The 13203-nt window shown below is 48.2% G+C and overlaps 1 protein-coding gene across 1 annotated transcript; it reads left to right on the plus strand.

The window, feature by feature from the left end:
• Positions 1–190: 190 nt before the first annotated feature.
• LOC132211537 (uncharacterized) lies at positions 191–7507 on the plus strand. Its single transcript, XM_059656176.1, has 3 exons — positions 191–252; positions 789–938; positions 6448–7507. Exons 2-3 carry the CDS (start codon positions 797–799, stop codon positions 7452–7454), a joined length of 1149 nt encoding a protein of 382 aa, XP_059512159.1. The 5' UTR covers positions 191–252; positions 789–796; the 3' UTR covers positions 7455–7507.
• Positions 7508–13203: the final 5696 nt, after the last annotated feature.

Here is a 13203-nt window from a genome sequence, read left to right on the forward strand (position 1 = left end):
GCAGGCCCCAGGGCAGGCCCCGGGGCGCTTTAGCAAGGCCGGGCAGAGCGACTGGACGAGGGGGAGGGGCGTCCTTGCCCAGGGCGCATGCGCGGGGAAGGTCTGCGCCTGCGCAACGCGCACGCAGCACGTGCCGCCCTGGGGCGCATATAAGGGCGGGCGAGGGCAGGGCGGCACAAACACCACAGACGTTCCTGGTTGCAGGAGCGAGGCCAGGGCGAGGTTGGCGTCGCAGACTTCGGAATAGAGCAGGTCGGTGTGCCCAGGGCAGGCAGGGGCCCTGCGGAGGGGGTGCGGCGGGCAGGGAACATTGGCTTGCAGGGCAGGTGAGCGTGCGTGTGTGGGTGTGTGTGGGTGCGTGTGTGGGTGTGTGTGGCGTTAGTTGAGCCCTGGCTAAGGAGACGCTGAGCCCTGAGCCCTGGGATTTACCCCGAAACCGAAGAGGGGCCGGGCCTGGGGAGGCTGGGCACGTGGGAAGGGCCCGGGGACCCAGGAGGGCAGCCCCCGGGGTTCCAGGCCGCACCGCAGTCCCCGGTCTCCGAGGCCTCGTCTCCCACGGGGCGGCGGCGGTACCGGAACCTCGACTTCCTTGTCTCCACCTGGGTCCGGGCTGTGGGCAGCGCCCCTCGGCAGCCTTGCCGTCCGTCCGGTGAGCGGGAAGAGAAGGTCAGGAACCGGCACCCAGGCTCGGAGCTAGGAAGGGGGACTGGGGGGACTTCTCCACGCTCACAGCATTCTACCCGGCAGAGTGCGACGGGCCTTTCCTCAGGCAAACCTCTGTTTTCCAGCCTAGAAGATGAACTCTTCGGAAGAAAAGAGACTTTCCGAGGAAAACAAACCCACACCCTTCCATTACCTGCGTGGCCGGGCCCGGCAGCCTCGCCGGAAGTGCTGCAGCCAGAATTACAGCCCTAACACACCCTCTGTCCCCGGGGCAGGTAAGGAATCTGCACAGGAGTCCGATGGGCTCGGGGCGCCCTCCCAGACCAGGCCGGAAGGTCTTCTGGTGTCCCCAGCGCCCGAAGGTTTTCATACACGTGTCCTCTCCCTGGTGGCAGCTCAGAGGGGCAGTGCGTGAAGTTCCCATCAATAGGTAAAATGTGACTCTAGCTTTATGCCAGGAACTCTGCTGAATACTGGGAGTGCTCCTCTCATGCCCCCTCCAACAACCTCGCCAGCTAGGTATTGCTGTGCTTGCTTCACAGATAAGGGGACGGAGGCCAGGACAGGCAGTGAATCGCCTGGGTCACACGGTAGTCCAGCCAAAACCTCGTGCTCTGAGACCAGTCTGGTTGGAAGAGTTACCACAGAGCTCCCATCATTGTTTCATGGCCTACACATTGTGAAAACTTTTACATCAAAGTGAAAAAAATGCCCTGGGAAGAATAAATAAGTGTTTTAAAGGGAAGGGGATTTGCCCAGGCCCGTGTTGCTCAGTTGGTTGGAGCATCATTCTGTGCACTGAAGGGTCATGGGTTTGATTCCTGGTCAGAGCACATACCCAGGTTGCAGTTTCGATCCCTGGTCTGGGCATGATGGGAGGCTATCACATTGATGTCTCTCCCTCTCCATCCCCCTCTTTTAAAAAAAAAAATTTATATCTATCTATCTATCTATCTCAAGCGGGGTTTAAGGAGAGCAGTAAGGAGGTATGTAGGGCAGGCAGGCGGGGCTGTAAACTGAGTAGGAGTGATTGATTCTCTTATCTGCAGTAGCAGAGAGTGTCTCCGGGGCCTACCCTTAATTCTTGTGTCCCCTTCTGTAGATAAAGCATGTTGTGGATGCTACTCATCTCTTCCCAAGTAGAAAACTAGGTGTGATAAGGAGTGTATTTGAGTTTATCAGTGACTACTCCCCAGCTGTTGATGGCAATTTCAAAGCTGCAGTCCACGCAAAGAGGAATTCTACCAGTATATGGCATAGGGACACCAGCTATGTCTCTGGTGTGGCTGCCTACCTGGAGGGTTTTGGACTTGCCTTTCCCTATGAGCCAATTCCTTAAAGAGAAGTTTTTTTCTGTATATAAATGCTCCCTTGGCTCTTTCTGGAGACCCCTAACTAATAGGGATGTTGAAATGCTATTTTGATTGTGCTGAGGAACAAATTGTGAGAGGAGAACAGTTTGTATTGTTTTTACTACGTAGTTAAAGACAGTTGACTATGTTGATGTGGTCTATTTGTGGGTTCTCTGAAGCTCTTTATCTGACCTTCAATTCTGAATGATAGCTTTGCTGGATAAAGTAATCTTGGTTGTAGGTTCTTGGTATTCATCAGTTTGAATATTTCTTGCCATTCCCTTCTGGCCTGCAAAGTTTCTGTTGAGAAATCAGCTGACAGTTGTATGGGTATTCCCTTGTAGGTAACTGAGTTTCTTTCTCTTGCTGCTTTTAAGATTCTCTCTTTGTCTTTTGCTCTTGGCATTTTAATTATGATGTGTCTTGGTGTGGTCCTCTTTGGATTCCTTTTGTTTGGGGTTCTCTTCGCTTCCTGGACTTGTAAGTCTATTTCTTTCACCAGGTAGGGGAAGTTTTCTGTCATTATTTCTTCAAATAGGTTTTCAATATCTTGCTCTCTCTCATCTTCTGGCAGCCCTATAATTCTGATGTTGGTACGCTTGAAGCTGTCCCAGAGGCTCCTTACACTATCTTCGTATTTTCGGATTCTTTTTTCATTTTGCTTCTCTGGTTGGGTGTTTTTTGCTTCTTCGCATTTCAAATCTTTGCCTTGATTCTTGCGCTCCTCTGGTCTGCTGTTGGGAGTCTGTATAATATTCGTTATTTCAGTCGGTGTATGCTTAATTTCTAGTTGGTTCTTTATCATAACATCGAGGGTCTCATTAGATTTCTTGAGGATCTCACTACATTTATCGGCGGCTTCTAGACAGTTCTTAAGAGACCTTAAAAGTGTGGTTCTGAACTCAATATCCTCCATTGACAGTTTTGTCCTGTTTCTTTGTCTCCGCATTTTTTTATGCTTTCTTGGTGCACCCCCTAGTGGTCTTTGTGCGCAGTCTTGTTGTAGTTAAGCCTTGATTGTTGTGGGTAATACCGGGGGTGGTTTGACCTCCAGGCTAACTGGCTATGAGAGTCCGCTGTCGCATTCTCATTTCTGATATTCATAATTTTTGTCTTTTTACTTAGCATGGCTAGAGGATTATCAATTTTTTAAAAAAAATATATTTTATTGATTTTTTTAGAGAGAGGAAGGGAGAGGGAAAGAGAGTTAGAAACATCGATGAGAGAGAAACATTGATCAGCTGCCTCCTGCACACCCCCTATTGGGGATGTGCCCGCAAACAAGGTACATGCCCTTGTCCGGAATCGAACCTGGGATCCTTCAGTCCGAAGGCCGACGCTCTATCCACTGAGCCAAACCGGTTAGGGTGAGGATTATCAATTTTTGCTCTTTTTAGTGTATCAATTTTTGGTATTGGTTCCCCTATTGAGTTCCTGTTTTCAATTTCAACGATTCTGCTTTAATTTTTATTTCTTTGGATTTAATTTACTCTATTTTCCTAGATTCCTATGTTAGAAGCTAGGTGATTTTTATTTATTATTTTTTTAATCCTCACCTGAGGGTATGTTCAATGATTTTTTTTTCTTTTTCTTTTTTTTTTAAGAGAGGAAGGCAGAAAGAGGCAGATTTTTAGATCTTTTCTAATACATGCATTCAATGGTATAAATTTCCCTGCTTTTATGTTCAAAATATGTAATTTCTCCTAAGACTTCATTCACTCATGTGTTCAACAGTGTGTTTAATCTCAAAATATTTGGGGATTTTTCCAGCTACCTTATTTTCTACATTAATTCAGTTGTGGTCTAAGAGCAGACCTTGTTACATTTTGCCTCCTGTAGTTTGTATTTTTAATTAAATCTTTATTGTTGAAAGTATTACATAGGTCCCCTTTTCTTCCCCCATTGACCCATTCTAGCCTGCCCCGCTCCTGTAGTTTCACCTTCTGTTAAGGGCATAGAAGGGATTGTTATGTCTCAGTGAACAATTGACTTTTAGGTAATGCCCTTCTTTACCCCTGAAGACTTTCCTTGCTCTGTCTAAAATAAAATACATCTTCTCCCACTCTCTTTATTTTCCTTAAAAAATATTGCCCTGCCAAAACCGGTTTGGCTCAGTGGATAGAGCGTCGGCCTGCGGACTGAGGGGTCCCGGGTTCGATTCCGGTCAAGGGCATGTACCTGGGTTGCGGGCACATCCCCAGTGGGAGATGTGCAGGAGGCAGCTGATCGATGTTTCTCTCTCATCGATGTTTCTAGCTTTCTATCTCTCTCCCTTCCTCTCTGTGAAAAATCAATAAAATATATTTAAAAAAAAAAATATTGCCCTAACTGGCTTGACTCAGTGAATAGAGAGTTGGCCTTCAGACTGAAGGGTCCCCGGGTTTGATTCTAGTCAAAGGCATGTACCTTGGTTACAGACTCCTCCCTGGCCCCGGGGTCCTGATTGGGGCGTGTGCAGGAGGCAACCAATTCATGTGTTTCTCTCACATCAGAGTTTCTCTTTGTCTTTCCCTTCTTTCTCTCTCCCTTCTTCTCTCTCTAAAAATCAATGGAAAAATATCCTTAGGTGAGGATTAAAAACAAAAACTAAATAAAAATGACTTCAAATATATTTTTTTAGTGATTTCAGAGAGGAAGGGAGGGAGAGATAGAAACATCATTGATGACAGAGAATAATTGATCGGCTATTTCCTTCAACCCCAGCAGGCTGACGCTCTATCCACTGAGCCAAACTGGTTCCGGCTTTAAATCTTTATCATATACTAGAGGCCCGGTGCACAAAAATTTGTGCACTCGGGGGTAATGGGGTCCCTCAGCCCTGCCTGTGCCCTCTAGCAGTCTGGGACCCCTCAGGAGATAATGACCTGCTGGCTTAGGCCTGCTCCCGGGTGGCAGAGGGCAGGCCCAATCCCTAGGTGCAGCCCCTGATCGGGCTCAGAGCAGGGCCAATTGGGGAGTTGGGGCACCGCCCCCTCATGCACAGAGCAGGGCAGATTGGGAGGTTGCAATGCCACCCTCAGTAACGCTCAGGGTAGGGCCGATTGGGGGGTTGGGGCACCGCCCCCTGTCACACTCAAGGCAGGGTCGATGGGGAGGTTGCGGCACCACCCCCTGTCACGCACAGAGCAGGGCCAATCGGGGTTGGGGCGCTGCCCCTGTTACACCCAGAGCAGGGACCATCAGGGGGTTGGGGCACCGCCCTCTATCACCCACAGAGCAGGGCCGATCAGGGGGTTGGGGTGCTGCCCCCTGTCACGCTGATCCTGGTGCTGGGAGGCATATTACCCTTTTACTATATAGGGTAGAGGCCTGGTGCATGGGTGGGTGCCAGCTCATTTGCCCTGAAGGGTGTCCTGGATCAGGGTGGGGGTCCCCACTGGGGTGCCTGGCCAGCCTGGGTGAGGGGATGATGGCTGTTTGCAGCTGGTCACACCCCCTTCAGGGTGGGGGTCCCCACTGGGGTGCCTGGCCAGTCTGGGTGAGGGGATGATGGCTGTTTACAGCTGGTCACACCCCCTTCAGGGTGGGGGTCCCCACTGGGGTGCCTGGCCAGTCTGGGTGAGGGGCTGAGGGCTGTTTTCAGGCTGGGGGTGACTGAACTCCCAAACGCTCCTTTTTTTCTTTTTTTTTCTTTTTTATTCTGGGCCAGCTTTAGCTTGAGGCTTGGCTCCAGCTCTTAGGCCTCCGATCCTGAAAGTAGGTTTCTGGCCTTTGCATACAATGTTGCGAATCTGCTGGCTGAAGTCCAGTGGTATTTGTTACTATGTTTGAAACTGCAGGCTCAGCGGCCTGCAGCCTCAGGTGGGGAACATTGGTTTCCTCCGTCACTGAGGCAAGCAAGCCTCATGTTAGTATCAAGCTGCCTGGCAGCTGGCCGCCATCTTGGCTGACAGTTAATTTGCATATCTCGCTGATTAGCCAATGAAAAGGGTATCGTCATACGCCAATTACCATGTTTCTCTTTTATTAGTGTAGATTATTGATTTTTTTTTTTACAGAGAGGAAGGGAGAGGGGATAGGGTTAGAAACATCGATGAGAGAGAAACACAACCAAGGTACATGCTCTTGACCTGGGACTCTCCAGTCCGCAGGCCGGAGCCAAACCGTTTAGGGCTTCTTAGTTTCTTTAAAAAGTCATTACGGCCTGGCTGGTGTGGCTCAGTGATTAAGCATTGACCTATGAACAGGAGGTCACAGTTCAATTCCCAGAAAGGGCACATGCCCAGGTTTCAGGCTCGATCCCCAGTGTGGGGCATGTGGGAGGCAGTCGATCAATGATTCTCTCTCACCATTGATGTTTCTATCTCTCTATCCCTCTCCCCTCAGGACCATTAATTACTGATTGATAACTGTATGTGGCCATACAGGTGCTTACTGGCTATATGTTGTGACTGCTGCAGGAGACAAAATAATTACTATGTTTTCTTTCTAGGATTCAGAAATGGAAATCTGTATTTTCCATGGTCACTGGTACCCAGGAAGTATTTGGACTTCCTCCCACCACAGTCCCCTTTGCCCACTACACCTAACCAAAGACCTAATTTCTGGTACTACAGTGGCCATGGGGAAAAAATGAGCACGAAAGGGCCTCAGACTAAACTTCAGCAGTTGTGGCACAATAAGATTTCACAGAGTTCCTGTGAAAGTAGGAGTGTGATATGTAACCCTCATGGGGGTGAAGACCCTTCCCTGGAGAAAATGTGTGAAGAAGAAGGAGAGATGGACAGCTGCCCTCAGGGGCACATGCCCGCTGCTGCCCCATTGGCCCACTCTAACAAAGTCGATGTAGCCATTCAGTGTGACATGAGCTGGCTGGAGAATGTAGAGCTGGAGAGATCCCCTGCGTCATCACCAGGAGGGAGAAAGGGAACAGCGGAAGAGTCAGTGCTGTGTGACATCCTGGGTAGAAAGGAGGTAGGAGAGCAGGACAGCAGGCCCTCCACTGCCCAGTTGACCCAGTCTAACAAAATCAATGAAGCCATCCATTGTGAAATAGGTTGGGTGGAAGATGCAGAGCTGGAGAACTCCCCTGAGCAAATGCCCTTGGTAGGTGAAGAGTCACCGAACTGCACAACAACGGGACCGAGGAAGATGCCCAGGAGCAGGAAAGTACATGAGGCCAGGACTGCATTCTTAAAAGGAAAGAATGACACTGCTACCTTGACCAAAGAAATTACTTCTTTGAACATTTCAGATGAGTGTGAGTTGGAAGATGAAGCGTGTGAGATAGGATGGGTCTTTGTAGAAGAAGTTAGTGGTCCCAGTTCTAAAGAAAGGTTTGATCAGGAAGAATCCTGGGGAAGCTATTTGTATTCTCTACTTGTCTGGCCCTGGAGTAGTAATATCAACGAGAAGAATGCTGAGTGTGAGGGCACCTCTATGACCCCGTCATCCTTACCGAAAAAGAGGACTGTGAAATATATGACAACAAGTCTCTAACAGAACATAGCATCACCCAGGAGGCATTGGGCTCCATGACATTGTCTCAGGAGTAGAATATAAGCGACTAATGGACTCAGCCTCCTTAGTTGTCTAGTGGTTTCCTTTTGGGTCCTGGGTCCAAAGGCAGCAGGATCAATGAGAATTCTCCATTTTAAAATTGAGTTTTCACTTAAGCTCCAGGTGCCCATATTTGTAGAATTTGCAAAGAAGATCCCAAGTTAGAGGTGAGACAGAGTCATAGCAGATGATGGCTGGGAGGTAATGGTAATGGAGTGCTGGGTTGAATAGTCAGGACCGGGCTGTAGATTTAACTCTGCTGTTGGGCAAATGAAAATTGTCACCATTCTAACTGGGTAACAGGCATATCTATAGACACTAGGTTGCAAAATGGATTGGAGCCAAAGATGTTCTCTTCTGTGGAGTGTTATTTTTATGGTTTTTCACATTTACTTCCTGATGTTGCTAATGATAGTAAGTTGTGGTTTATATGGGATTATTATTATTATTTTGTTAAGAGAGTGAAAGGGACAGGGAGAGATAGGGAGGAACATCGATGTGAGAGAGAGACACACACATTGATTGGTTGCCTCCCAACTGGCTGGGGATCAAGCCTACAACCGAGGTACATAACCTTGATCAGAATTGAACCCGTGACACTTCAGGCCTCGGGCCGGCACTCTATTAAGTGTCCCAGTTTAGAGCCGGGTACTGGAAGTTTAGTATCTTCCTTTACACTGAGCCTGGATATTGAGTATCCCTGCCATTCCTCCAGCACCTAGTCCTGGGATGTCAGGGTTCAGTTGCTTTACAGCCATCTAAAGGACATCCTGCCCGCAGTGGCATAAAGGAAAGACTGATAACTAAGCACAGGCAAAATGTCAAGAGCCTTGGTTTTATCCGAAAGGTAGAAAGGAAAAATGGGTAATGATTCTCTGTATTCCTCTTTTTTTGGTTAATCCTCATCTGAGAATATTTTTCGATTGATTTTTAGAGAGAGTGGAAGGAAGACAGACACATGGTTTGGTTGCCTCTGCACATGCCCAGCCAGGGCCGATCTGCAACTGAGCTGGATGGCCTTGACTGGAATCGAACCTTGGACCATTCAGTACATTCTTTCCAATGGCTAGGGTGTGTATTCCATTCATAGGAAACAAATTACTGAGTTCCAGCTACAAAGAAGAACTAAGTGTATCACGATGGGCTAGAACATGTGATGTCTTAATTTCAACTAATAAAGCTGTTCCAGAAACAAAAGTGAAGTCTTTGGAGTGAACTTGATGTTATAAAAGTAAATTGAATTCCATGTTTGTGATAACACAACTATAGATTTGGGTCATTTGTGTGTGCTTCTGTCTTATAATTTCCAGGGACCCTTAGATAAGGAATAGAGTGTCTTGCTCATTTTAATAGATCGGGACCAGGCACATAGCAGGTCCTGGATAATAGCACTGTCCATCTAGTGCCATGGACTTCCATCCAGTGCCTGCTCCTAGAAAGGAAGGTTTAAAGGAACAGTCTTTATACAAATACATAGGTGGTCACTTGGTCAATTTGTAGGGCCAACCTTCCAATAAATGGTGCAGGTTAAGTCTCACTAGATGCCAAAAAGGTTAATGAGGACTTACTTGGAAGAGCAGGAAGTGGTGTTGCACATGTGGGGTGTGATGGGAGAGCCATGAGGAGTGTCTGCAGGCAGGATATGAGCATGTGAGTACCCAATGTTGTCTGAGCTCACACCCCACAGGTTATGAGCTCAGTCCTACAGGACTGCCCACCACCCTACAGACCCACTCACATGCCCAGGTTATCACCGTGCTTCTGACAGACTGGCTATAACTTGGAGGTTCCAGTGTCCCTTTTCTTGGGTTTGGTTTTGCTGAAGCAGATCCTGGTACGCAAACTAAATTAAAAGTCGAAGAGATGCATGGGGCAAGGGTGTGGAGTTTCCATGCCTGCTCCAGGCATATAAGTCTTCCAGCACTTCCATGTGTTTACCTACCCCAGAGCTTTTTTGTTGTTAGTCCTCACCCGAGGATATTTTTCCATTGATTTTTAGGGAGAGGGGAAGACAGAGAAACTCTGGTGTGAGAGAAACACATTGATTGGTTGACTCCTGCAAGAGCCCAGACCAGGGCCCATGCTGGGGAGGAGCCTGCAAGGGTATGTGCCCTTGACCAGAATCGAACCCTGGACCCTTTGGTCCGAAGGTCCAACTCTATCCACCGAACAAACTGACTAAGGCTATATAACTTTTATTGACTTCTTTAAAAATATTGATTTTTTTACAGAGAGGAAGGGAGAGGGATAGAGTTAGAAACATCGATGTGCTAGGGATGTGCCCGCAACCAAGGTACATGCCCTTGACCGGAATCGAACCTGGGACCCTTGAGTCCGCAGGCTGACGCTCTATCCACTGAGCCAAACCAGTTATGGCATGACTTTCTTATTAATAAAGACAAAGGAAAGGGTGAGAAGAAGGGAGAGAGGAAGATAAGGAGAAAGGGAGAGGAGGGGGAGAGAGAGAGAAGAAAGAGACATTGACTTGTTCCACTTATTCATGTATTCATTGGACGGAAGGACATCCAGAAGGATGTCTGGTCTAATTAGCATATTATGCTTTTATTATAGATGTCATTCCAATAAATTCAATAAAAAAGGCCCACTTGTCAAGAGTGATGACAGGCTTAAGTGATGCACTCTAGAATCTAGGCCAGAAACAGAAGACAGAGAAGTCGAGATGAGGGAGTAGGGGATAGTAGTTAACTTGCAGGGGCTGCCCAGATCCCAGTTAAAGCAAGAAGTGGGGGAAGACTCCAGTAAGAGGCTAGAGATTAGAGCAGCGGTTCTCCAAGTGTGGTCCCCACAGTATTAGCATCCTTTGAGGACTTGTTCAAAAGGAAAATTCCCAGATCTACCCCAGTCCAGGTAGTCTGGGAGGCCAGGAATATGTTTTAATTAGCACTATAGTTGATGTTGGTGCCCCAAAGGTTTGAGAGGCATTGATGCAGACTTTTTTTCATGTTGTTTAAGAATACTTAGATCATGAATGGGATTCCAGGAGGGCAGTAAGAAATTCCTAGAAGAGAAGAGGCTGGGATGCCAAGGAGAAGTGGAGAGCATGCCTGAATTAACTGGCCTTAGAGTTTTCTGAAGCAGTAAGCCCTGGCATTGCAATCTGGACTAGTTCTTATTGAGATCTTATTTGAAGCCAAGACCAGGAACGTTTATTTTTTATTTTTTTCTAGAAATGGCTTTATTACTTGCCAGAGCATATAAAGCTTTCGTTTAACAATTAGTTTTGATAGCAGTTTTTATTTTTATTTTTTTAATCTTGTAAACTAGAGGCGGGGAGGGGGGTCCCTCAGCCGGGCCTGTGCCTTCTTGCAGTCTGGGACCCCCTCAGGGGATGACCACCTGCTGGTTTAAGCCCACTCCCTGGGGGATTGGGCCTAAGATGGCAATCAGACATCCCTCTGGCAGCCCAGCAGCCCTCGGGGGATGTCCACTTGCCAGCGGGGAACAGACCTAAGCTGCAGTCAGACATCCTTAGCGCTGCTGAGGAGGCAGGAGACGCTCCCATCACCACTGCTGTACTGGCAGCCATCAGCCTGGCTTGTGGCTGAGCAGAGCTCCCCCTGTGGGAGCGCCCTGACCACCAGAGGGCAGCTCCTGCATTGAGTGTCTGCCCCCTGGTGGTCAGTGTGTGTCATAGTGACCAGTCATTCCCAGTCCGTCTTTTTTTTTTTAATATATTTTATTGATTTTTTACAGAGAGGAAGGGAGAGAGACAGAGAGTCAGAAACATCGATGAGAGAGAAACATCGACCAGCCGCCTCCTGCACATCCCCCACCGGGGATGTGCCCGCAACCCAGGTACATGCCCTTGACTGGAATCGAACCTGGGACCCTTCAGTCCGCAGGCCGACGCTCTATCCACTGAGCCAAACCGGTTTCGGCCCCAGTCCGTCTTTTAGGGTCATTTTGCATATTACCTTTTTACTATATAGGATAGAGGCCTGGTGCACGGGTGGGGCCCGCCTGCTTTGCCCTGAAGGGTGTCCCGGATCAGGGTGGGGGTCCCGCTGGGGTGCCTGGCCAGCCTGGATGAGGGGATGATGACTGTTTGCAGCTGGTCACACCCCCTTCAGGGTGGGGGTCCCCACTGGGGTGCCTGGCCAGTCTGGGTGAGGGACTGAGGGCCGTTTTCAGGCTGGCGGGTGACTGAAGCTCCCAACCTCTCCTTTTCTTCTTTTTTTTAAATTCTGGGATTCATTTACCTTCTATGGCTGTCACTGGAACTGAGAGCTGGCTTTAGCTCTGAGGCTTGGCTCCAGCTCTGAGACCTTGGCTGCTGAAAGCAGGTATCAGGGTTTGTTTGGCTTCTATAATTGAAACACAGTTGCAGCTCCAGCTCTGAGGCCTGGCTGGCTGAAAGGTTTCTGGGGTTTGTCTAGCTTCTATAATTGCAACATTGTTTCTTAGAGTGCAGTTCAGAGCTGGGCTGCGGCAGGCGGGGAACCTTGGCTTCCTCCATCACTGGAGCAAGCAAGCCTCCTGTTCACTTCAGCTGCCTGGCTGCCGGCTGCCATCTTGGTTGGCAGTTAATTTGCATATCACCCTGATTAACCAATGGGAAGCATGTCAGAGGTACAGTTAATTACCATGTTTGTCTATTATTAGATAGGATTCTTTATTAGTTAAGGAATTACGAATGTGTCATCATCCCCCCTCATTAACCTCCCCCCCACCTCATGCTCTCATTCCCCTGTTGTCCATGTCCATTGGTTTGGCTTATATGCATGCATACAAGTCCTTTGGTTGATCTCTTCCCCTTACCCCCACCCTCCCCTACTTTCCCTCTGGGGATTAATAGTCTGATTGCTGTTTCTCTGTCTTTGGATCTGACCCTGTTCATCAGTCTATGTTCTCTATATTCCACAAGTGAGTGAGATCATGTGGTATATATCGTTCTCTGACTGGCTTATTTCACTAAGCATAATGCTCTCCAGTTCCATCCACGCAAAAGGCAAGAGTTCCTTCTTTTTTACCGCAGCATAGTATTCCATTGTGTAGAGGTACCACAGTTTTTTAATCCACTCATCTGCTGATGAGCACTCAGGCTGTTTCCAAATCTTAACTATGGTGAATTATGCTGCTATGAACATAGGGGTGCATATATCCTTTCTGATTGGTGTTTCTGGCTTCTTGGGATATATTCCCAGAAGTGGGATCACTGGGTCAAATGGGAGTTCCATTTTTAGTTTTTTGAGGAAGCTCCAGGAGCGTTTATTGATGAGCACCTGGGATGGGTTTATTCTGGGCCTGGGATTGGCTGCTCTTTAAAAGGGTGTGGAGTGTGGGAGGGAAAACCCAACCCATAGGGAAAGAGACCAGAAATGAATAGAGAGTTTCTGGAACCCTGATAACAGCAATAGAACCTGCTGGATAGGGAGGAACACAACCTGTGAGCAAGATCTAGCTCCACCGTGCTCAGCAGAGAACAAGATGAGCTCTGCCTTAGCTGCAGGCCCCACCCCGACAGGCTGAGCTGCTTTTGCTGAGGCCCAGCTGGGCTGTGCTTAACCAGGAAGAGGAAGGAAGTGAGGGATATTTTGGGGTGTGGGTAGCCGACTCAGTACAGTAATTCCCTTATATTCTTAATAATTTTCTGAGTCACTCTGGGAAATTCTTAGGGTTTGGCCAGTAAGATCCAATCAAGTTAAATATGATGGAACCCCTTTTCCCA

This window comes from Myotis daubentonii, chromosome 10, assembly GCF_963259705.1.
Source record: "Myotis daubentonii chromosome 10, mMyoDau2.1, whole genome shotgun sequence".
Classification (NCBI taxonomy): domain Eukaryota; kingdom Metazoa; phylum Chordata; class Mammalia; order Chiroptera; family Vespertilionidae; genus Myotis; species Myotis daubentonii.